This window comes from Arachis hypogaea, chromosome 13, assembly GCF_003086295.3.
Source record: "Arachis hypogaea cultivar Tifrunner chromosome 13, arahy.Tifrunner.gnm2.J5K5, whole genome shotgun sequence".
NCBI lineage: Eukaryota > Viridiplantae > Streptophyta > Magnoliopsida > Fabales > Fabaceae > Arachis > Arachis hypogaea.
Window position 1 is genome coordinate 14,292,656 of NC_092048.1, and position 23,980 is coordinate 14,316,635.

At 32.6% G+C, this 23,980-nt stretch overlaps 4 protein-coding genes across 5 annotated transcripts; 1 reads left to right on the forward strand and 3 right to left on the reverse strand.

Annotated features, from left to right (window-relative positions):
* Positions 1-2: 2 nt before the first annotated feature.
* LOC112732728 (uncharacterized) lies at positions 3-4,401 on the reverse strand. Its single transcript, XM_072210561.1, has 10 exons — positions 4,060-4,401; positions 3,677-3,745; positions 3,379-3,458; positions 3,022-3,116; positions 2,340-2,494; positions 1,919-2,070; positions 1,558-1,676; positions 578-741; positions 369-442; positions 3-29 (listed from the first exon to the last, which is right to left on the reverse strand). The coding sequence occupies exons 2-10, from the start codon at positions 3,729-3,731 to the stop codon at positions 3-5; spliced, it is 921 nt and encodes a 306-aa protein (XP_072066662.1). The 5' UTR covers positions 3,732-3,745; positions 4,060-4,401.
* Positions 4,402-7,498: 3,097 nt separating this feature from the next.
* On the reverse strand, positions 7,499-11,735 carry LOC112737379 (uncharacterized). Its single transcript, XM_025787261.3, has 14 exons — positions 11,452-11,735; positions 11,228-11,361; positions 10,859-11,008; positions 10,610-10,721; positions 10,154-10,457; positions 9,810-10,023; positions 9,575-9,664; positions 9,212-9,467; positions 8,940-9,052; positions 8,338-8,436; positions 8,207-8,254; positions 7,984-8,094; positions 7,787-7,877; positions 7,499-7,698 (listed from the first exon to the last, which is right to left on the reverse strand). The coding sequence occupies exons 1-14, from the start codon at positions 11,681-11,683 to the stop codon at positions 7,598-7,600; spliced, it is 2,055 nt and encodes a 684-aa protein (XP_025643046.1). The 5' UTR covers positions 11,684-11,735; the 3' UTR covers positions 7,499-7,597.
* A 3,649-nt stretch (positions 11,736-15,384) lies between these two features.
* LOC112735766 (uncharacterized) lies at positions 15,385-17,367 on the forward strand. The gene is made up of 4 exons (XM_025785272.3): positions 15,385-15,895; positions 16,167-16,329; positions 16,591-16,684; positions 16,775-17,367. The coding sequence occupies exons 1-4, from the start codon at positions 15,549-15,551 to the stop codon at positions 17,062-17,064; spliced, it is 894 nt and encodes a 297-aa protein (XP_025641057.1). The 5' UTR covers positions 15,385-15,548; the 3' UTR covers positions 17,065-17,367.
* A 2,273-nt stretch (positions 17,368-19,640) lies between these two features.
* LOC112737382 (uncharacterized) lies at positions 19,641-23,516 on the reverse strand. Of its 2 annotated transcripts, none has more exons than XM_025787265.3 (10): positions 23,318-23,516; positions 23,179-23,237; positions 22,995-23,058; positions 21,585-21,624; positions 21,184-21,243; positions 20,825-21,033; positions 20,672-20,735; positions 20,448-20,539; positions 20,116-20,349; positions 19,641-20,040 (listed from the first exon to the last, which is right to left on the reverse strand). In XM_025787265.3, exons 1-10 carry the CDS (start codon positions 23,348-23,350, stop codon positions 19,906-19,908), a joined length of 990 nt encoding a protein of 329 aa, XP_025643050.1. In that variant the 5' UTR covers positions 23,351-23,516; the 3' UTR covers positions 19,641-19,905. The 2 variants fall into 2 exon arrangements, with proteins under 2 accessions (XP_025643050.1, XP_025643049.1); XM_025787264.3 differs by having other exon boundaries at positions 21,178-21,243; positions 23,318-23,465.
* Positions 23,517-23,980: the final 464 nt, after the last annotated feature.

Genomic DNA, 23,980 nt, shown 5'->3' on the forward strand with positions numbered 1-23,980 from the left:
CTTTACACATCTATGACTAAATGAATGTTCTACGTATGAAAATAAGTATGTCCCCATAATATTAATATAGTGCTAACAATATAATCATGCTCATCCCACTTATTGTTTGATGAAAAATACTGACTTCAGATTATCAATTTCTTTATATTAATCACAATAAGGGAAATAAGTCTCATGGTCAACTAAAACTAATATAACTACTCAGAAAATTCAGGAGAGAGGAATGAAGTATAACATTATAATGCAAAGAAACAAACAAGAGGGAAGAAAAGCAGGAGTAAAGTAGAAGCAAAAAGGTAAAAAAAATAGAAAGGAAGAAATTCAGGTTTTCCAGCCCAAATATTGAGTGAACAAGAGAGAAATAGAACCTGAAGCAGACCTTGCAAAGTTACATATGAACTTTCTTCAAAAGGTAAAAAGACTAGTCTCACCACTAAGCTACCTGAAAGGTGATGATATTTAAAATTGAATATGAGAAAATCAATCTTATTTCTCAATAAAAATAAGAAACATTCTTAACCAAATTAGGAAAAGCAATTAAGTTTAATGGTACAAATTATGAAAACCAAATTCAGACCTAATTTGTCCACAAGACCATATACTGCTTGATTATATGGTGTATCCAACCACACAAGCACCATTTTTTCTCCTTCCTGAAGAATCAACTTTTGATAAGATTGAAAGGTAAACAACATGCACATCTTGGACAGCTGCTTATCAAAGTCAATCAGTTTTCCTTCTCTGCAAAAATTTGAGATAATTATAGAATGTATGCTTACATTTAAATAATCTGACGTAAATAATAAATAATTTGATTAACCTTTTCATTGAACAGCTTAGTAAACATATCACTATGAAAGTTTATCCCATTCTATCAAACCAACTTAGATGTTAATAATAGTATTATCTATGCTGCAACACTGCAAAACATTGTATCCAGGCACGCAAATGAGTACAACTGTACAAGAAGAGAATAACATAGTTCAACCTTAGTAAATGAGAGGTTTATGTCAATAATCACTGAAGATTTCAAGGATAAGTTCCTAGCAAATACCATGGCTCTCCGATAATTTTAAAAGATCTAGCATGTTATACACACATTTATAATTTCAGAAGATGAAAGAAATAAAGGCAAACTCATCCATGTTCAAGAAGTGACTCAGAGAATCAAATGATAAGCTAATAAACAATATTACTGGCATCCAACAATGAAATTACACAAGTGATTACATCTACCAAGCCTTGATAATTGTGTTGCTATTTAATACACAAAGTTTAATCCACTCTACCAAAGATTACATCAGAAAATTAATCCCAGAAAAATTATATAGGACAGTACCAATTCAGTTCTTAAGATAATATACAATCATCTCCTTGAACTGCCAGTGCCTAATTGTAGATTCATTAACAGTCAAAACTTTTTTCATTTTTCCTTTAATTTCCTTTATCTTATTTATTCTTATCTTCTAGAAGAGAAAATGACAAAAGCGGCCGGTACCAACCATGTAAAGAACTAGACATATTTAAGTCTCAGAAAAAAGGTATACAAAAATTAACCTGAATGGGAAAAGGTAAGAACATTTGAATTTGCTGAAAAGAATGAGATAACCCCAGTAGCCAATAAATAAGCAGGCTCCATACACAGATTGTGATAATGCAAATATGATTGGTTTTTCCTGAAAATGGTCAGTCAACTCTGAAATCAGTCATATTTCTAAGGATATGCTGACCAGAAATATAGAATAGCAATTCTATGCATCCAGCTAACAGCATAAGCTTTGAAGACTATTTCTCCTTGAAAAAATCATTATTACAGTTCATCAAACTGGATGCAAGTACATTGTCAAGCACTGACTATATTATGCTTATGATAAGGAAATTGGACAAAGTCTGTAGCACAATACAAATAAGCTCTTACCATTTGAGATTTCTTGACAAGTAGAAAGTACATTGTCAAGCATCGTGAAATAGTAGCTACTGTCTCAACCATCAATCTTAATTCAAGCAAGACCAAGTTCTGTGAAAGAATATACAAAGGCTCAGCTAAAAGCTCCAAAATGCATGCAAGACCTGACATAACAAGTCAAATTGATTAAATTTGAAAGATTACATTGTGTGATAGCTTGAAGAGTTATTCCAGGCTGCTTGATTACATGTGGATTGAACAAAAATAAGATTATGGAATTCTTTTTCTCATCATGAATAATCAATGTCTCCAGTAAAGTTAGGCTTTATCTTTAGGGTTTTCTAACTACGTTTTTTTTTAGCTTAGCCTTAAATAGTCACACAAAGACAAAAGAAAAAATGAGTATAAATTGCATAAAGCTCAAGTAGATTACCATTGATCAACACAGCTTGCCCAAGTGAACTAGAATAACTTAGGCCTTGCAACCATAGAACAAAAGAGCATGCCACTATTGTAATAAATATTCCAAGCGGGAAACTCATCCACACCACTTTCATTAGCTTCACAACATCTTTTGTATTGCCATCACTATAAAATGAAAAATGTATAAGATAAAAGGATTTGATCAGGAGCGTTCGGAAATTAAATTAAGAACGTAAAATCTAATGAAAGCAATAAAGCTTAATTTGCATTCCATAAACTACATTTTTGGAATACTATATTCTATACAATCAAAGAGATAGATATAACCTAGTGTTAATTGAATCAATTTGACTTTTCCATAGTTCTTTCACCTTATGCAAAACCAACTTTGATCACAAACACTTCCTTTGACCAACAATATAGTTCATACATAGCATCATAAAAATCAGCTCTAAACTAACATTGCATTTGCAGGTCTCAGCCTAAGACTCATCCTTAAATCCACTTAGTTGAAAAACATAGATCAGATAAACCTAATCAAAGAGAACTAAAAGAACTGGCAAATCTCTCACCATAGGGATGGAACCTGCACTATCCCTAACTGAAGCAAGGAACCCAAATTAACTCAATAGAGAAAAAAGTTTCTAGCAAAATTTCCTACATAACAGAAATAGCAATGCATGATGGATCACCTTTGCATTTCCATGCGCAAGCATGCTCGCCGGAAGCCTTCCCGACTAAGAAATAAAACACATGTGACAAACAGATGAAACTGCACTGCATATAGCTGCATCAAAGAAACACAGAAACAAAACAACTGATCATCCAAAACATAAGTACAAGAAGCAGATAAGCAATGAAAATCATTTGCTAAAGCTATCTAATCTGAGTAAATGATAGGGAACACTGCCGGTGGCAAATTTTATCAAGCACATGTATACATCACAACAGAAAGAGAATCCGCTTCTAAGTTTAAAGATGAACACAATCAAACATACATATACTCAGTTGCACACAGAAGATGTAAACAGCAATAGAAATTGATTTACCGCATAGTCTTCTTGTGTAAGATGCCTTACAATCCATGTATTGAATATAAATGGAATTCCTCTTGACAAGAATTGAGTAGCTGGAATCATGATATCCACATTCAACACATCGAGAAAAGAAGATCAGCAAGCCTTGTTATGTAAGGTAGCACCAGAAAAAGAAAGAACGAATGCAATACTATTTTAACGAAAATCTGGAACAGTTAAACTAAAATCTGATGTATGTTTTCCAGTTAAACTAAAATCACATTGCTAAATTGTCATTACTGAAAAAAGAAACAATAATTTAAATCGAAACCTAAGAGGTATTTGAAGGTGCGTGACAAATTGGTAGAGTCCTTGTCCTTCGACATGATCGAACTCGAAACTGCAAAAACAGTGAAAAAAAAAAAAGAAAAGAAAAGGATAATGTGAGCTTCTCCAATCGATTAGGCTGAAAGAGATGTGCGTGGTAGCTGGTTGTTGCCTTGGAGAGAGAGAGAGAGAGAGAGAGTACGCAAAGGAAGGAGACGAGAGAAATTCAAAGTGCGGCTAAGTTATGAGCAGAGATGGAGGAAGATCCGAAGAGGAGGAGGAAGGAGAGGCAAAAACACAGCAGTAACAACTACAACAAATTGAAAAACTGGAAACAAAGCAACTAACACAGCGGATTGAGGACTGAAAAATTAAAAAACATATTACCTGAGGAAAGTCCTGAACTGAGAAGCCGAGGAGAGGCTTAGCAGAGGACTGGGAGGCGACGTCGGCGATTGCAAGGCTTCTGGGAGAGAGGAGAAGACGGTGACTGAAAGGCGGCAGGGAACAGCGACGACGATGGCGACTACAAGGTGGCTAGAAGGCGACAGCGAGGAAATCGAAAACGGAAATAGATTGCACCGGCGAAGGAAGGGGACGACGGCGGATAGGGGGAATGCCGCGGCTGGGTAGGAGGAGAGCACGGCTGGGAGAGGAAGAAGAAGATTTCAGAGTCAGGAAATTGTTCGTAAATTTTGTGTTTTTTTTTTCTTTTTAATCCAAAACGACGTTGTATTGGCGCTTGGCGCTGGTTTAAAAAACCTGCTTTTTGATTTTTTAAATTTTAAATTTTATTTTAGAGAATAAAATGTAAACTCATTATTTATTTCATATGTGGGACTACAAAAATATGAAAAAAAAATAATTTATGAATGAGAGATTACACTTTATTTTCTAAGGTGAAAATTTAAAATTTAGAAAATTTAAATTCAATTCTGATACCATTCGACCCATCGGTTTTGGGTCTTCGACGATTTTTTAATTTGTCATTTTGTCAAAGCAGAGACTCACATAAAGTTGTTTTTATAAAATAATTGATAGTTAAAAGTGGTTAAATTATTTAATATATTTGACTAAACTATCATCAAACAATTTTTAATTATGAACTTCACATGTAATCATGTATTCAGTTTTTACCAGAATTTTATTAGATCGAACTGAATTCAGTAATGTTTTGCTGTTCAAAGTTCAAACAAAAATAGATCTTCTCAATTTTATTTTTCAATTGAAAATATAAAATACAATCTATAGTTCCTCAATCTTTTTTAACCAACTTAAGTTAGGTTAGTTTAGTTGTTAGCTTACTAGTCTGTTTAAATAAGTATTGGTAGAGGTGTTCATAGATCGGATTTGATCCGCATATCCGCTGTATTTATCCGAATCCGATTCGAAAATTACGGATATGGATCCGATCCACAAGGCTTTCGGATAGGATCGGATCCGCACACTAATCGGATCGGATTGCGGATTTTGTGTTGGTATCTACATATCAGTGTATCCACAAAAATAAAAAAATAAATAAGTAAATATTCTTTTTATGTTTTATTTCAACTAATAATTATTATATATGTTGTATTATTTTAATTTATTATTTAAAAAATTATATTTAATATTATTTTATGAGTAAACATATTTAAAAGAATAGAAAAATGAATTTTATTGATATTTTTTTAATAAAAATAAGCTTTTAAAAATATTTTGGTGTTTTGCGGATATATCCGATATCCGATCTGCACATTGCGGATATTGGATCCGATGATTTTAGTATGGATCGGATCGAAATTTTGGATCCGATCCGATCCAATCCGTGTACACTCCTAAGTATTGGAGATTCGAATCTTGCCTAATACATGTTGCAATTCATTGGGCATGGATAAATTTTTAAATAGAGCTCAAATCTGTCGTAAATTAGTCTTTAGTCGTTGGAAGATACCGTGTAAAGCAAAAAAAGACCTTCAATAATTTTTTTTAGTCTCACTTATAAAATATACAATAAAACTAACTTGGTTTGACTTTGTTAAGTATTTTATTTGGTTGTAATTTCACATCAGCGCGCTCTCTTATGTTATCATTAGCGTCTTCGTCTTCTTCTTATTCTTCTATACACGTCTACTGGTGCTGATGCTTATTATTCTTCTCCTTTTTCCTCTTCTTTTTCTTTCATCATCATCGCCATTGTCACCACTACCACCACCAGCAGTTCTTCCTCCTCTTTTTCTCAATTGAATTACTCCTCCTCCTCCATTATCATTATTATCATCATTCTCATTATCGTTATTGTTATTGTCGCTATTATCGTCTTCTTCTTATACATAAATAATATTGTTCATTTTCTTTTTAATTTTTGCACTTGTTTTAGTTAATTTCGTTGCGTTATCTATAGATTTTCCACTTATTTTCTTTTTTTTTTATCAAAATTTGTAAATCTGCAACTCAAGTCTGGATGAAATAAATTCTTAGTTCCATTACATTATTTAGTTGAAGATTTTGGTGTTAGAATAAAGATATTTCAATGTTATTCTTTAGAAATTTGTTTGTTGTTTTATATATCAAATACATCGTATTCTTCTTATACGTAATGCCACTATTCATTCTCTTTCGAATTTTTGTACTTGTTCTACTTAATTTCGCTGTGTTGTATACATATTTTTTCACTTATTATCCTCTCTATTAAAATTTGTAAATCTATAATTCAAGTCTTCATGAAATAAGTTTTTAGTTCTATCACATCATTTAGTTAAAAATTATTAGAATGAAGACATTTCGGTGTTATTTTTCAGTTTTTTATATTTGAGATAAGTATTCAATTTTAAGTAATGTTTTTGTGTCATGTTACGGAACTTCTGATGTCAATTTTAAGTAATTCGGTGCTATTTTGTTTCATTTTATAGAGTCAACGTGATATTTTAGTTTGCAATTTATTTTTTACATTATATCATTGTATTTGAATTTCGGTGTTAATTTAAACAAATTTTGGTGCTATTTTTATTTCTGGCAAAAAATTAATCCAATAAATATGAACCTACATTCATTTATTCAAATATAGTAGATACATATTTATTCAAATTTAATATGAAAAGCAATACTTCTAAGAAAATAGGTAAGAGCAACAATAAAAAAAAAAGAAAGAAAAAAAATACAACATTAAAAAAAATAATTTTATTAAAGTTAAAATATTACGCTGTTATTACTGATAAATTCTGCATCACTCAAAACTCCTTCTCTTTTCTCTTTTTCCTGCTCCTCCTATTCTTCTTCATCATCATCTTCTGTATTTTATCACAATCAGATGGTCAAATATAAAGGTTGTTTACAAGCCCATGAACACACACGAAGGCAGGAGTTATAGTAGACTTGCAACTCCTTTATCTGGTCGTGGAAGAGTTGATTCTCTATATTAATCTTTTGTGGCAAGTTAGCTCCCATTCAGGCTGGATTTGGAACGCCAGGTCGAAGAGTTACACACTTACACTGCCAAAGAGGGGATATATGCAACGGCAGAGTTGTTACATATTCAAAATGAGATTCAAACCGTGACGCTCCAGTTCCTTTAACAAACACACACCCCAGTCCTCACGTTCATTAGTGGCATTGGAGTCCCTTGCCTTAGGAACACCGTACACATACCTCGACGTCTTGACAAGAAACTCAACCCATTCCTTTCTCTCAAACTCTCCATCACCTATATCCATGCTCATCAAAGTCCAATCAAAGTACTCTCTTACGCACCCTAAGTTTTAGCAAATCTTAGGAATTGGATAGAATGTTGGATGTTTTTTTTAGAAATGGACCAATTTAATTCAAACTCTCTAACAATTTATATGAATAAGTAAGAAAGAAAATTAAATTATAAAATGTTCTGGTAATAATGAATAATGATTAATGATTATATACATTTACATTTTGCTATATACATCAATAGACTTTAAGCTGGGGACCCTGTCAAAATTTGGCTTTCAATCCTAGGTATCCACTCATAAAGGATATCATTCACTTGTTCTGGCACCTCATCGTGCGGACAATGGCCTGTAATGTTAGAAGTTTAAAAATTTTGGATATCATTAAAAAATTAAAAGTTAAAAATAGATGAACAAGTATAAAAAGTTATAGTTACCAGCATCCAATTCTTTAATTACAAGTCCATCGCAATGTTCTTTCAGTGTAGCCACCCTGGAACTGGAGTCAGAAATTGGATCTTTCATCCCCTGATAACAAAGAAATCAATAACAAGATACGAAGCTATACCAGAGATTAATTCACATACATATATCATATCAACTTCAAATTTTCTTGCCATTAACGTTAGAGTACCTGTATAATCAGAACCTTTTCCCTGAATTCTTCAATAAGAAAATTAAGAGGTATGGAAAGATTAAAACTGAAGATGCTTTCCACGACCACAGGAGAACCAGGATCATAAGACTTTTACATATGTAAGGAGATGGCAAAATGAGCCATGTATACACATCAGAATAATGCAAAACTCAAAGTGAAGCAAATTACTAAAAAGTAAAAGCCAAGAAGAAGAGGATACTGCTCTTAGCATTTTATTTATGAGCCCATCATCTGCTCTTTCTGTCCGCTGCATGCGAAGTTAAATGCCTCAGAACCAAGCAAGATCCACACCAAAAATGTGAGACATAATTATACCTTTGAAACACTTACAGTTGGATAACATTTCTTAACTAACTCCTGAATCCGTAACCTCAAATATAGTAGAAGAACACGAGAGCCCAACCAGGAGGCGCCGGAGGTTTTTCTATCCTGAATAGGAAAGCATGTTATAGGACTCGGTAATTGAATTATTTTATAATAAATTATCAAGATTGTCATATTATTACAAGAAATGCTTTGAGAAATTATAAAATAGATTTGAATTAAATCTAATCAATCATACTAGGTGTGCATAAAAAATCAGACACCAAATCAGCAATTCATATAGAATACATATTAGAATACGAAATATACATATATACACATACATGGTGGCAGATGTGCGCGTAGATTTATCTCATCTAAGAAACAAACTTAACTTGGACCAAATCAATCACCCAAACCCCAACTTTCATTGATGCATTTCGCTCTTTCATTCTATTTTTAATTTGCTGAATCAAAAATCTAGTAATCTGCTCCAAATCATTTAAAGCAGCAAAATAAATAGTCTCATGCAGAAGTCATTTTCCAGATAAATCAAACAGAAAAAAATCCATGTACTACTATGCTCCAAGTTCTATGGTATAGTTTCAGTTGTTCTGATTTACACTTACTTCAGGTAAAGGTATGTATGTATAACTAGGGACGACATTGCCAGCACTGTTGATTAGGACTACAGATTTGACCAAAACACTCCAAAGACAAGAAACAATGGATACGAAATAACCTGGAGTAAGAAAAACAATTATCAAATCATCAACAGCGGATGAAGAGACAAGTAGAAAAAAAATATAGAAATGCAACAAGCTACAAATTTCTGTGTGTGTGTAAGTGTGAAAAGGACAGATTTTTTTAGAGGAAGTACACCCAATTTATGTAATCATACCACCAATTGAGTTCCCGACAAGGTGGACAGGTTCACCCACAACATCAACAATAAAATCTCTCAATAGTTCGGCCCACAAGAGTTCAGTATACACAATATTTGGCTTTTCTGAATTGCCAAATCCTAACAATGTAATAGCCCAAACACGATTTCCAGCTCCAGCTAAACCATTTATGTTGTCACGGTAGTGCTCTGCGAAAGCGCCAAATCCATGCACAAGAACAACAGCAGGACCATCATTGCCAGCAACTGTATACTAACAAAACCAATTTTTGGGTTCTTAATTCATTAAATTGACAAAAGAGAGTTGACTGGCCATTTGGAAATGAATCAATCGTTGAGTATGATAAATCAGTTGAATACCTGAATAAGAAAACCATTCCATTTCCACATCCGTGTTGAGTGTATCCCATCATTGTTTGTTTGATTTCTCAAAGCCATAAGCCAGTACCACTATGTTCCAAAAAATTAAATGAATAGATCATTTGATAAGAAAGGTCAAGGAAAGTTTTCTGTTACAACTAATAAGAAATAACCAAATCAATAAGGCAGAAAAAAAAATTGTATTCTAATATAGCAAAATTGCTAAAACTAGCACCTCCTTTGAGCACACAGCATCAACTGCTCCTGCAATTGTGGTAGCTGAATATCCAAAGGGAGATATAAATCCTGCATTTCGTTCTCTCTCATATTTGATAGCTTCATAGTGTACACTTCTTCTAGATATAATGCCAAGAGATAGAGCAGGACCAAAGAGTGCAATAAATGATGCTCCATTCCGACTTTCAGAAGCACGTACTTTTTCATGTATCCTGCACAGATTTAAAGGTGAAAAGACATTTCACTGTTCGTGTTTTTAAACTGACCTCTAGACTCCATACTCAAGACCCTAGAAGATATTAGCCAACAAATAATCACAAAAGCCAGGTTTTTACTACATACTCTTGCCAGTCATCACGAGCTGTTCCCTCGAAATATCTCAAATATGCAGCCAAGGCATTTAATACATTGTTTGTTCCACCTCCTACAGCATTACCTTTTTGTGACAGGAAAACAGATTCATTTGATTTCTTTGACTGCAGTTGCCTAGAGTCATAACTTCCTTCACTGCTCCCACTAGACTTCATTATTTTATTCCGTAATAAGGTTTCAGCTGATGTCAACTTGATTGAGTTCCACCTCTCTCTCAATCTCCCTTGGTTGCTGGTAATGAAATTCTTTACATCATCATATACAGGAAGAGTACCTATTTCAATGAAAATCTATCATATGACTTTGGCCACTTTACAAGTGCAAGATGTTAAATGGATTAAAAAAATGGAAAATATAATATCAAATACTCTTCCAAAAGAAGATTCATGACAAGTGACAAGAAAAGTCAACCACCACAGAACTCACCCCAGTCCAGTTCCATGTCTGCAGCAGGTAATTTTGACAGCTGAAGTGGTTCAGTTACAGGTAGTCGAAGTTTCTTAAAGTCATCGTATGATGCAGGAAGATTTTGCAGAACCTATTGGATAGTGATAGAAACGACCAAATCAATTATCGACAAGTTAATAAAAGTAATCACCAATTACCACATATAAATTCTTCAACTCTTGAACAATTTAGATAGCCAAAGAAGCCAAGAATCAATCAGATACCTACATTTACATCATAAAATGGAGTGTTCCATAATTCAATCCTAGGAGCACGTTCTCGAACCGTGACAGATTTCATACACTCCTTCATAACATCCAAAAGCAAGTACAATTCATACTCCACCTCTTGTTCTGCAAATACACAACTGGCATTCACCTGTTCCACCCTGGGCGATGAATTTGTTCAACAAAAGCAATTGATAATTCTTAATTCAAGATCTCATCATGCACTTTGGCGGAAAAAAAGTTCTCATTATGCACGGACATGTATTGTGGCGTCATCAGTAACTAATCAACTAAGTAACTCACTATAAAAATTAACTAACTGTGTAACTAATCAACTAAAGAAGTAACTAACTAACTGAAGAGTAACAACCTCAGATGCAAGCTGTTGTATGACGTGCTCTGCGTTCCCGAATCTAATCATGAGATTGGAGCCGCGTTCCTTCAAGGAGTTCCTCAAATCTTGCAGCGCGAACAGGAGCAGTTCCAGCATTTCATCAGAGAAACCTGCAATCAGCAATTCAACATGGTGAGATTTCATTCTCCGAAGGGAGTTAAGATCTGAAAGAGTGTTTCGGGCTGTCGGCGGATACTGACGAGAGAGGATACGGCGATCGAAGACGTAAAGAGGAAGGAGTGATTGGAAGCTAGAAGCAACGGTGAGGGCTGGGTGATCGTGGATTCGGAGGTCGTGCTTGAACCACACAATGGCCGTAGTAGCAGTTTGTTGCGCACTCATTTTGAAGGAAGGAGAGCAGCGCCGAGTGTTTGGGGAGAAGGAAAGTGACGGAAAATGAGAAGGAAAATAAGGGAAAGAGAGGAGAGCCATTGGGAAAGAACCACAGAGGAAGAAGAACTCGCAAGTGAAGTGAAGTGGCTCCTGTCCTGTGAACTATAACTGTTTTAGAAAAATAAAAAAATATTTAAAAATCCACGTGGAGGAATGTGTGTGAGTGAAGTGTCCATTTGTCATATTTTGGCTTTTGGGTTGAGGCTGTCAATTTTTGGGAAAGAATATATATATATATATATATATATATATATATGGGGAAAGCTCAGTATACAAGCGATTAGGGCTTGTAACTATTACAAGTTCATTAACGCCTAATCTACTAAAACGCGTTGCAACTCCTACGTCACTTACACGCGCTATACAAAGATTCCGCGTTTGTATAACTACCAAATTTAAAAGATTTGTTTCCTTCTTTGTTTTCCTTCTTTCCAAATTTCATCGTTCTTCTTCTCGCGCATCTTCCCCTGGTTTTTCGATCGTTCTTTTCTTCTCCTTTCTCATTGGTTTGTTCTTCGTCATTGACGTTAGTTCTTCTCTCTGTAACTCCAGCTTCGTTTTCTTTTCGATTTTCTGGTTTCTGAAATCAAAGTTTGAACTCGTTTTGAAGATAATAGATGATTCAACCTCAGATTGTCAGCTGAATCAGGGCGAAGTGGAGCACAAATAAGAAGGAAAACGAGATTAAGAATCAATTGATTACATGTAGCAAAGAGGAAAAATGAAACCCTCATAGCAAAGACTCATTTGATAGGAATTGGAATGATTTTCTGCTAAAATTTGGTCTTGTGGACAACAAGTGGCTTTTAGGTAGTGTTGGGTTAAAATCTGCAGCAGAGGTGTAAATTTAATTTTTTATCGGGTGTATTTATAGTCTGTGTTTGGGTGTATTATGCAGATCTCTATGCAGACCGTCATATATGGGTTCCAATCTATTTGAAATTCTGGATCACCACTTCATATTATAGTACCTGTAAATCAGACATTTTGAATACACCAGAGAGAGTTTAATTAATTTTGGTCTTATGGACAACAAGTGACTTTCAGGTAGTGTTGGGTTAAAATCTGCAGCAGAGGTGTAAATTTAATTTTTTATCGGGTGTATTTATAGTCTGTGTTTGGGTGTATTATGCAGATCTCTATGCAGACCGTCATATATGGGTTCCAATCTATCTGGATCACCACTTCATATTATAGTACCTATAAATCAGACATTTTGAATACACCAGAGAGAGTTTAATTAATTTTGGTCTTGTGGACAACAAGTGGCTTTCTGGTAGTGTTGGGTTAAAATCTGCAGCAGAGGTGTAAATTTAATTTTTTATCGGGTGTATTTATAGTCTGTGTTTGGGTGTATTATGCAGATCTCTATGCAGACCGTCATATATGGGTTCCAATCTATCTGGATCACCACTTCATATTATAGTACCTGTAAATCAGACATTTTGAATACTCCAGAGAGAGTTTAATTAATTTTGGTCTTGTGGACAACAAATGGCTTTCAGGTAGTGTTGGGTTAAAATCTGCAGTAGATGTGTAAATTTAATTTTTTATCGGGTGTATTTATAGTCTGTGTTTGGGTGTATTATGCAGATCTCTATGCAGACCGTCATATATGGGTTCCAATCTATCTGGATCACCACTTCATATTATAGTACCTGTAAATCAGACATTTTGAATACACCAGAGAGAGTTTAATTATGGAAAAAAAAATTTACTTATAATTGGATCAAATATATTTACACCATGTGTTCAATTTCTTACAAGAGTATATAACAGTTACATTAATCAGTGACAATATCATTAGAATTTATCTGACAAAATGGACTCAATAACAATGAGGATGGCCTGGACAGTCTTATTGCATCACTTCTCCTCGCTCATATTTCTGAATTTCTCACTCAACAGATGGGTTGCACACTTTAGGTCCTTGATTTGCTGTAAACAAAGCAAAATTAGAGTTAGATATATTTCTATTATGAAAAACTGATTTGATCGAAGACATATATTTGTTCTTACATTTTTTTCAGCTTGGTTTCTGCCTGCCATTTTTTCTGAAATGAAAAATACACCCATAGATATCAGTAAGATACACCCATAGATATGAGTCAGATACACCCATAGATATCAGTCAGATATCACTCAAATACACCCAAATGATTACAGAAATACACCCAAAGGATTACAGAAAATACACCCAAACGGTTACAAGAATTCACCCAAACGATTATGCATAATTCAGAACTCTTTCTCTTTCTCCTCCTCATCTTCTGCTGCTTCTTCTTCTTCAAAAACGATTTTACCATGAAAAATCGAAAAAAAAGAGAAAACAGAGAGAAAAGACGTAAATGAAGAAGAAGAAAAAGAGGAAAACGAGGAAGAAGAACGTGCAGAAACGAAAGAAAAGGAGAAGAAGAAGAGTAAGAGGAAGAAGAATGTGCAGCAAGAAGAAGAAAAAGAATTTTAGAAACCATGAAAATCGAAAAAAAAAACGAAGAAGAAGAAGAAGAAGAGGAGGAACCGTTTGAGTTTGAGTGGGGCACGTGTAGTTACGCTCCATTCAAAATGAGTTAATGCGCGTGTTAATGAAGTTTGGGCTGATAACTTGTAAAACTTGTACGGCCTTTTTACTTGTATGTGTAGCAGGCCCCTATATATATATATTTATTGTGACGGAGGAAAATTTGCAAATCACTAAATTGTTATTTGAATTATTATAATATTAGAATTTTTTAATTACGATATATTAATTATTTAAAAAATAAAAAAATTATCCATATTAATTTTTAAAATTTTTAAAATTACATATTTTAGTCTTTTAAATTTTAAAATATAAAAAAAATTTAATTTATACTTCTATTAAAAAAAGAATTAAATGACTAATAAAAATATTTTTAAAATTTAAAATAAAAAAAGTAAAATGTTCAAAATTTAAGAATATGAGGTAAAATCATCTAGGAAAAGTATAGAAAGATAATAAGAATATTAAATAATGTGAATAATAGATATACTGAATATTCAATTTAATAGGTATCCAGATGATTATGTTTTTTTTTTGGTGACTATCCAGATGATTATGTTTATTATTCTTAATTGGATTTACTCCTACATAGTTAATAATAGATAGATATTTAATTCATTAGATAGTTATCCTAATGTTATGATTTAAGAGATAATTTAGGATAGAGTATTTTTTATTTTATTGGATCAATTTTAGAACCTATTATTTATATTGTTTACAAAAATTATTATCTATTTAATAAAACTGAATCATTTTATATGCTCAAAAATTTTAAAAAACAAAATTTAATGATTTTACTTTTAATTTTTAAAAACTTTTATTATTTTTATTTTAAATAATTTAATTACATTTAAATTATCTAATAATTTATAATTATTATACTTGAATTTAAATTTTTAAAATTTTAAAAAATAAAATATAATTTTTTATTTTTGAATACTTTTTTTATTTTATTTATAAAATATGGAAAAGTCTAGGGGACAACAACTTTGTTAAATTCTGGCCAACATGTAACTAGCAAAGAAAAATGAATTATTGTATGAAATTTCACACCATTAAAATCATCATTGAGACTGGCTACAAATCACAATAGTTGTTACCCTAGCATTCCTCATAAAATAAATAATAAAAAATTATATTTTATCTTTTAAAATAAAATTCAAAATTGAGTGAATTCAAATCCATTAACCTTATATACAAGTACTGCGGGTTTAAAAATGAAAGAAAGCATCACTGCAAGCAAATACGGCTCAATATGTAACTGTAGCTCATTTATCTTATTAGATCCTGCATATCATAACACTGCTATGGAGGTTGTGGGGCTGAATAGCGTAGTACTAATTTAACTGTTCTATTCCCACCTCCGACTAAGAATCTAAAAGTATGAAGATATTTGGCGGTGGCGGCGGCAGTGACGGCGGCATGTTGAGGTCTCTTAAGAGCGTTGGCAGAGCGGTTTCAAGGTCAAGGGAAAGTCTTGGTGTTCCTGTTACTCCTCCACGTAGTGATCCCTTTTCTTCTTCATCTTCTTCTCACAAAGAACAACTTTCATCATTATTAAACCCTCTCTCCTTCCCCTCCGCTCGATTTCTCTACGCTAAGAAACTATCCGCTTGTGCTGATGAGAGCGAGTGGGTTTGTGTTGATGGGTTTGAGCGCCATGGCGGTTACGTTATAGGCCCTGTTCCTTCTCACAGTGAAGTTGATCATGCTGTCTCTGCTCTCCAACAGTATGCATGTCTTTATTTTCACTTTCTACTTTTCTTTGCTTTTCTTTTTATTTTGAAAATAATGAAATACTAAACAATCAGGTAAGGTGGAACAAAAACGTTCCGCTCACGCTAAAATCAGCCACCAATTCCGTCAATATATATTTGTTTATAAATATATATTCTATTTACCTCATTTTTAAAGCGTATTCTATAAGGGTGGCTGATTGTTGGCGTATTGAAGTTGTAATTGAATAGTGGGAGTTGAGTGTTACCGTGTTCAATGTTGCAGGGTGTTTGCGGACCAAGTTTCTTCTTCAGATTCAAAAGTGTCTGACCCAGACTGGGAAGAACCCTCTTTGTCTTCATATAATTCAGCATCATTGCAACCTAACAATGCATATGATAGAGTTTATTATGCATTTCATTTGTTGAAGAATGATCCTTATGTTCAGGTCAATTCTTTTAGTCCTGTTAGTCTCAGTCAGAACCTCTTGTATGTAACCGCACACAAAAAGGAATGAAAGCTAAAAGCTTTTGCTTGATTATGTATGAAACTCCCTGTCATAATGTTCACTTTGTTAAAAATATATGCTTTTTCCGGAATCTAACATAGACAATATAAAGCAGTAACATGGTTCTGCTAGGAAAACACACTTAACTGTTACTAATTTAAATTATTACATGTATTTAACCAATTGTTGTTGCTGCTGCAGAGAATGGTGAAGTCATTATCATCTGATAAAGTTGTTTGGGATGCTGTTCTGGAGAATGAAGCTGTGCGGGAATTGAGGGAGGCGATCTCGGCAGGTTGGTATTTAAGTCTGTCCTACTTGAACAGATTAAGGTGTAGATTTGTCTGTAGTTCATGCTGATAATTGCTATGAGCTTCCATATCAGATGAGGAGGAGCATGATCCTTCTGATGATGATGATGATGATGGTGATGACTCCTTCCATGCAAGAAATTTTGTTGTGAGGATATTTGAGAGTGCAGGAGCCATATTCAAGGAGATTATTGAGAAAATTACTAATTTAGTGAATAAGCTGTTTCAACCTATATTTAACAGGAGGACACATGCAAATGCAGAAAGCCTGGATGCTTTCAATGACAAGCTGAGAAATTCATTTATCCTTTCTATCATGGTCCTTATGTTTGTGCTGCTGACTCGAGCTCAAGCTAGGGTTTGACATAATTTGTGGAAACGAGATGTAGGACAGAAGTTTTGGATTGGGACTCACTGTTTTATTTTATTTTATTTTATTTTATTTTATTTTTGTCATTTATCAGATAAAAATATTGTTTCATGCTTGAAGTATCAATTGTGTTTAGCATGAAAGCAATGTTAGCATTATTTTACAAATTTATGGTTAAATTATTGCGTGTTTTTGTCCTTATTTCTTTGGAGTTTGGACTTTTACATGTTAGCATTATTTTATGTATGAAGTTAGATTATACTTTTACGATGTACTTGATTGTTGTTTCAACATAAATGAGATATAGACATAGATACACAAGAGTACATAAATATAAGAAGACACTAATTTGACATTGTGTTTGGTAACTTAGACAGGACAGAACACACCATTTATTATTATATTAAAATTTTAATTTTACTCTTATTATTTTAGCATTTTAATGTTAGTAGAGGGCATTCCCAAAAATTTAAATTGATTTTGGGGTTCACCAAGACTCGAACTCTTGACCTTTTGAATCTAGTGCTCTAATACCATGCATGATACCACTCATCCCAAAAACTTCAATTAATGAGAAAAAGTAACATTAATGATTATATCTCTAATACTCTCTAAACTTCCATTGTACACATTGTATAAATATTCCATTGGCTCCTCATACTTTCCCTTTCTTTTAACATAGCTGGGATATTTTTCAACACAATAGGTAGATAGTGCTTTAGTAAAGAAGATCCATGAAGTGTTTCAATGAAATTGGGAAGTGGAAGTCAGATTAACATAATGTATAATAAACTCCACAGATGACCTTATGGTTAAACAACCTTGAAGTGAACTAGAAGTTATTCTACAGCAAGATAGCATGTGAATTTTTTCGTCTTTTATTTCTTCAACCTGTTTCATGTTAATAAATTTGACCGTAATTTTATGCAATACCTGAATTGTTATCTTTTCTAACTATTGGATATAAAAGACCAAATAAGCAAATTGAGAATATTATCAACATCTGTCAATTATGCACTTCTTACATGGAATAATATTTTCTGTTTTTAAATGGTATTTTATTTAAGTAGAATTAGTTGCGAATTGACCGCTTGGACAAATTTTTTAAATGGTATTTTTCAACACAATAGGTAAATAGTGCTTTAGTAAAGAAATCCATGAAGTGTTTCAATGAAATTGGGATGTGGAAGTCAGATTAACATAATGTACAATAAACTCCACAGATGACCTTATGGTTAAATAAGCCTTGAAGTGAACTAGAAGTTATTCTACAGCGAGATTTAGAGCCCGTTTGGGAAGTAACAGAAGTTACTTTTTCTGACATTTGAATTATGAAAAGTTACAGTACGCGTGTTTGGCATTATTTTAAAAAGAACTTTTAATTTTTCGAAAAGTTAATTCATAACTTTTTGAAAAAGTAGAAATATATGATTTCTCCTCCTTGATAAGTCATTCTATCATTTTCAAAAAAAATAACCTCAAAACAAAAAAATCTACTTCATTCTTAAAAAAATACTAAAAATATTGGCTCTCCACCACTATTTTCACCCAAGGTTTCATCTGTTAGAAGCATTGGCCTTCCACCATCATTTTCAGGTAATGATTTATCTACTGAAAATATTGACCCTCCACCACCATTTTAAAACAATATTCTATCTGAACCACCTTATTGCATATATTCTTTCCAGTTTTTTTATCATCTTACTACTCTATTTTTATTATTAAATTTGTATTTAACATTGTGTGTGGTATAAAATCTCAGTTTTAATTTTATTTTTTTCATGTGATTTTATTTTTATATAGCTGCTATTATTTTTATAGTTAGTTATAACAAGTTCTTGACCCCAATAAAAGAGGAGGGAATTCTGATAGAAGTAAAAAAAAATTAAAAAAAAAGCAACAAAATATATATTAACACACATTTTACATTTATTTTTTATTTTTATCTACTATATCATACACAATAAAACAGCAAACATTAACTATACAATAATTTTTTTGGTATTGCATTATTGTGAATTAAAATTTTATTACTATTTACCACATACAAAAACACCGTTATGGATGAAGATGGAGTAGAAGAATCAGTTTCTACCTAAAAAATAGAACTAATAAGAGAGCAAATAAAGAATTAATTGCCTAAACAATTGTAATCTTAGTGATTAGATTATAGAAAATCAACTTTTAATATTGAAAAGTATTTGTTATCATTGTTGTTTTAATATCTATTTTTTGTGAAAAAAATTGTATTTTTTGAGTTATTTATCCAAACGCTACAACTTTAAAATAAGTATTTGTATAACTAAAAATTCAAACACAAAATAACTTATTTATAAGCCGCTATTAATAAAAGTTCTTATACTTTAAGCTATTTTTTCAAAAGAGCTTATTTAAGTTGTTTACCCAAACTAGGCTTAGTTGCTATTTATATAGCATGTGAATTTTTTGGTCTTTTATTTCTTCAGCCTGTTTCATGTTAACAAATTTGACGGTAATTTTATGCAATACCTGAATTTTGTCTCTTCGTTCTAACTATTGGATATAAAAGACCAAATAAGCAATTGAGAATATTATCAACATCTGTCAATTATGCACTTCCTACATGGAATAATATTTTCAACCAAGCAATAGTAATTACACTCTTCATGTCATATCACAGTGCCAAAATCGATGTTCATTATCTAACTTGCTACTCTCAAGTCTCAATCAGCGGTGTTAATCACACGTATATTTACTCCCAATATCCCTTTTAACAAGTAACTGGGTACTTCCACTACCATGTCAATGATTGTTCTAACTCGATGGTGAATCATGGTATATTTACATTTTGTCTTCTTAGAGTTGAAGTGAATCAAGATCAGGGGTGACCACAGCATTTTTACCAAGCTGACCAAGAACACAGCACTCTTTCTTTTTAGTGTTCATCACTGCAGCATATTGCAAAATTTGAGAATTTGAGCCTGGAGACACCTGCATTAGAAACAAAAATTACATATTGATATGATGTCAAATGCAGTAACTGAAAAACACATTGCATGCACTTACATCAAATAGGTTTTCTCCTATTTTCAACTTGACTGCTCCACTATTGTATATCATAATTTTTCCCACATGTCCCGTTGGCAATCCTTCCAAGGGAGTACCCTCTTTCTTTCCAGGCTCTTTGGAAGCAGTTGATGTACCAACTTTCTCCTTCCCCTTCCTACTCCCTGTCGGCTTTTCGAAAGGTAGAACAGGAGGAAACTTGAACAAAATCATCTTTTGTTGGTCACTCTTCTCCTGTTGAAAAATTTATCTGTTCATTATATTTATATAACAGTTTCTGCTGTATAATGATCGTAGAATTACTTCATCAAATGTCATCTGAGAGTACTTACGTTGAGGCCAAGTTCCTCAGCAGCATTGATTTTATTTTCATCATACTCCACACTTGCTGCAGCTTCCCCAAATTCATCCTCGTCAAGAATTTCTAACAGATTTAAAACCAATACATGCTGCTGTCAATGCTAAAAAAAACTTGTGTTCCTTGGCACCTTATCTTTCTATTTGATGAATATTCATTCTGATTTTAGATCATTTGTTAATGTATATAAAAGCATACCTGGATCTCCAGAATAGGGCATTCGCAGGGGAAGAATAGTAGGATAGTAAGAGTGTTGATAATCCTGTAGTTAAGTGAAAGATTCAGATTCTTATACTTGCGACAAAGATGCTGATGAGAACTAAAATAAAATGAGTGATGACAGTTTCTCACCCATGGTTCCTTGTGCTCTCTTTTACTTTTCCTTTCTGATTTGTTCATGGTTTCCTCGACATCATACATAAAAGTATCACTTTTATCATCTTCAGCACTTGAAGGAAGTGTCAAAGCATTTAAATCTTCGGAAGACAAGCCGCCGCTTTTACCATATGTCTGAAGCATAGGCGATGAACCATCTCCTGGACCAAATGCCACTTGACTTGCTGCAAAATTTACATAGAAAACAAGATGAAAGTATTGACTATGAAAATAACAAGCAATTGAACTATGACTTTTATCATCTTCAGCAATTGAAGAAAGTGTTAAAGCAAGATCATTAGAAAAGTCTTCGAAAGATGAGCCGCTACTTTTACCATATCTCCGAAGCATAGCTGAAGAACTATCTCCAGGACCAAATGCAACTTGATGACTTGCTGCAAAATTTACATAAAAAACAAGATGAAAATATTAACTATGAAAATAACAAGCAGGGCATATAAAAATTTAACTAATCAAGGTGTTCAGTACATTTTCTTGCAGCCAATCCACTCAACTAGTATTTCCATGGTAAGATGACCATAAAGCGGTATTGTTCTGATCTTTTACCTCTTCAACACAACAGTTATCTGATAACTTGAACAACTTTCTACATCTATCATAAATGTTTCCCTAAAGCTATGCAAATTTCAGGAATATGTCTTTCATGTTTTCATCAGCCTTTTGGCTTGATATATAGATGAACAATAATATTTAGAAAATTTCAGCAAAACGTTACATTTTGTTTCAGTTTTAGGTGTGCGTCTTGCAATGTTTTCCTGCAAATGAAGAAAATAAAGGAAGTCAATCTCATTTTATCAACGGACGGGGAAGCGATTTATGATGTCAATTTAAAAGAACATTATTCAAATATTCATTATTAGCGTTTCATGAATGCTTTCCAACAAAAGCAGAAGCCTATAGTGTAAAGTTGTTTTACACATACATTAAATTACATATCACCACGTCAACAAAAATAACTACTTTCAACAACCAACGTAGAAATGATCATATAAAGGAACGAACATGATTGAACCACGATGTAAAATGGTTTAAGTGCATCAAAATTAAACCCTTATAATAATATCCATATAACAATAGCATTTGCCGTGGAAGTTAAAGAGTAACATTTATGTTAGTGATCTTCAAAGAATACATTCAACTTTTTAATGTTTGCATACTTGCAGTTCTACACTTGATTTTAAGTTCTGACTAAGAAAACCTAGAAGATTGGGGATTTCTTTCTTCCTTATTTTTTAAAAATAAAAAAAGAAAAAGAAAAAGCAGTCAAACTGTAAACATACATTATAACAAATCATTAGTTTTTATTTTATAGTTTAGTCTTTCCTAAAATAATAAGCAATCAAGATTCAAGATTGTGATACATTTTTCTCTTTTTTTTTGTCAGAAAAAGAAATAAAAAATAAATAAAGCGTGTTAATCTTTCAATAATGATGGTATCATATCCTAAAATTTTGTTATGTGTTTTTTCTTCCCCTCTTTATTCATTCAATTTTCCTCTAAATCGAAGATTCAATTAATGGTATTTATCCTAAATAAAAAGCTAAAAACTATATTTTATTCAAAATGAAACTAAATCAGTAAATCTTTAAATGGAGAGGGTTTTTATTTTATTTATTTATTTTTTTAGTCTTTAGGACAAAAAGAAAATTGAAAAATAAGGAAAATTGAAAAAATTAGTATCTCAAGTTAGAAATTTGTGTCTCAACTTTTTAGAGAGACACAGAATACATCTTTTTAATGGTTGCTTGTATATGACTGTATCTTTCATAATCTTTGTTTCAGTAAACAAACACCATACATGTACTCCTCTGTCTATATTTTGATGGATATTTATACAAAAAACAAAAGCTGTGTAAGTCTTGACTCTTCTTTAGTTCTTTCTATTACGTCTTTTTTTTTTTCTTTTATTCTTTCCCCCTAAGATCTAACGTGCTAATTTGCTGTTAGTCTGTTGCGGGAATGTACTAATATCTAATTATTATTTTCACTGAACTCTCATGACTCTGGTTTTCTCTGTCACCAAACAAAACATAATCAAGAAAGGCTATTAATTAAATTAAACAGAACAGAAACAGAAATTTACACCGTCGTTCAAGAAATGGAAAGATGAGAGAGGATTACTTACATTCCAATGACGCAAGAGCGATTTATCCTCTTCGGGATTTTGTTGTTGTCCTTCAGCATCTCCCCTGCATCGCAAATTCAAAACAATTTCCACAAATCAGAAACAATGAACGAACTAATGAATTTATCGTTTGGAGTTAAGATGGCTGAGAATTTCAATTCCAAAATTGAACTAGCTAACGTACTTGTGGAAAGCAGTGGTTTTGGGCTTCCTTTTGGGTGGAGGATTGGGGGTGAACTTCATCTGCGCGCAGAAATGAAAAAATAAAAATGAATAAAAACTATCTAGAGTTAAACTGAGAGAGTTCGGCGTTTGAAATTTACCTTCCGAGGAGCTCGAGGAGGATCTTGATCCATGAAGAAGAAGATGAAGCACGAAAAAGATTATTTTTCGCAAAAAATAGGACTCGAACTCGGAGTAAATGAATTGCTATGTGAAGATTAAACCACTTCGCTTAAATTGCCAGATGAGTAGGGTTTCCACTTTTAATATATATATAATGATTTTAAGTGGTGACCATTCAACTCTCAAAACAAAGCTCTAATCGACTATTTAACCATCTCACCTAAAAGTAACTCGCAGCTTTGATTGAATATTTTTAATTTACATAATTTAATAAATGAAGTAAACAATGATTTTTTGGAACCATTAATTTTGTTTTCCAAACCTCACCATGTTAATTGGTCAGTCTAAGATACTACAGAATTGATTGAATAAATATTCTTAATTTCTTAATTTTTAACTTGTCTAATTTAGTGTGTGTTGGGATTAACATTTGTAAACAAAAATTTGTATAAAATTGATTTTGAAAAATTAATTTTGATTAAAAGTGAGTTGGTATTAATATAGTTTATGTTTTTTTGTGACTAGTGTGGTTTATCTTTGATCATTTTTATTCAAAATGGATTATATTAAATTAAATATTATTTGGATTACATTATTAAAAATCACTCTTAGATTACAGAAAATGACATGAATTTAAATAA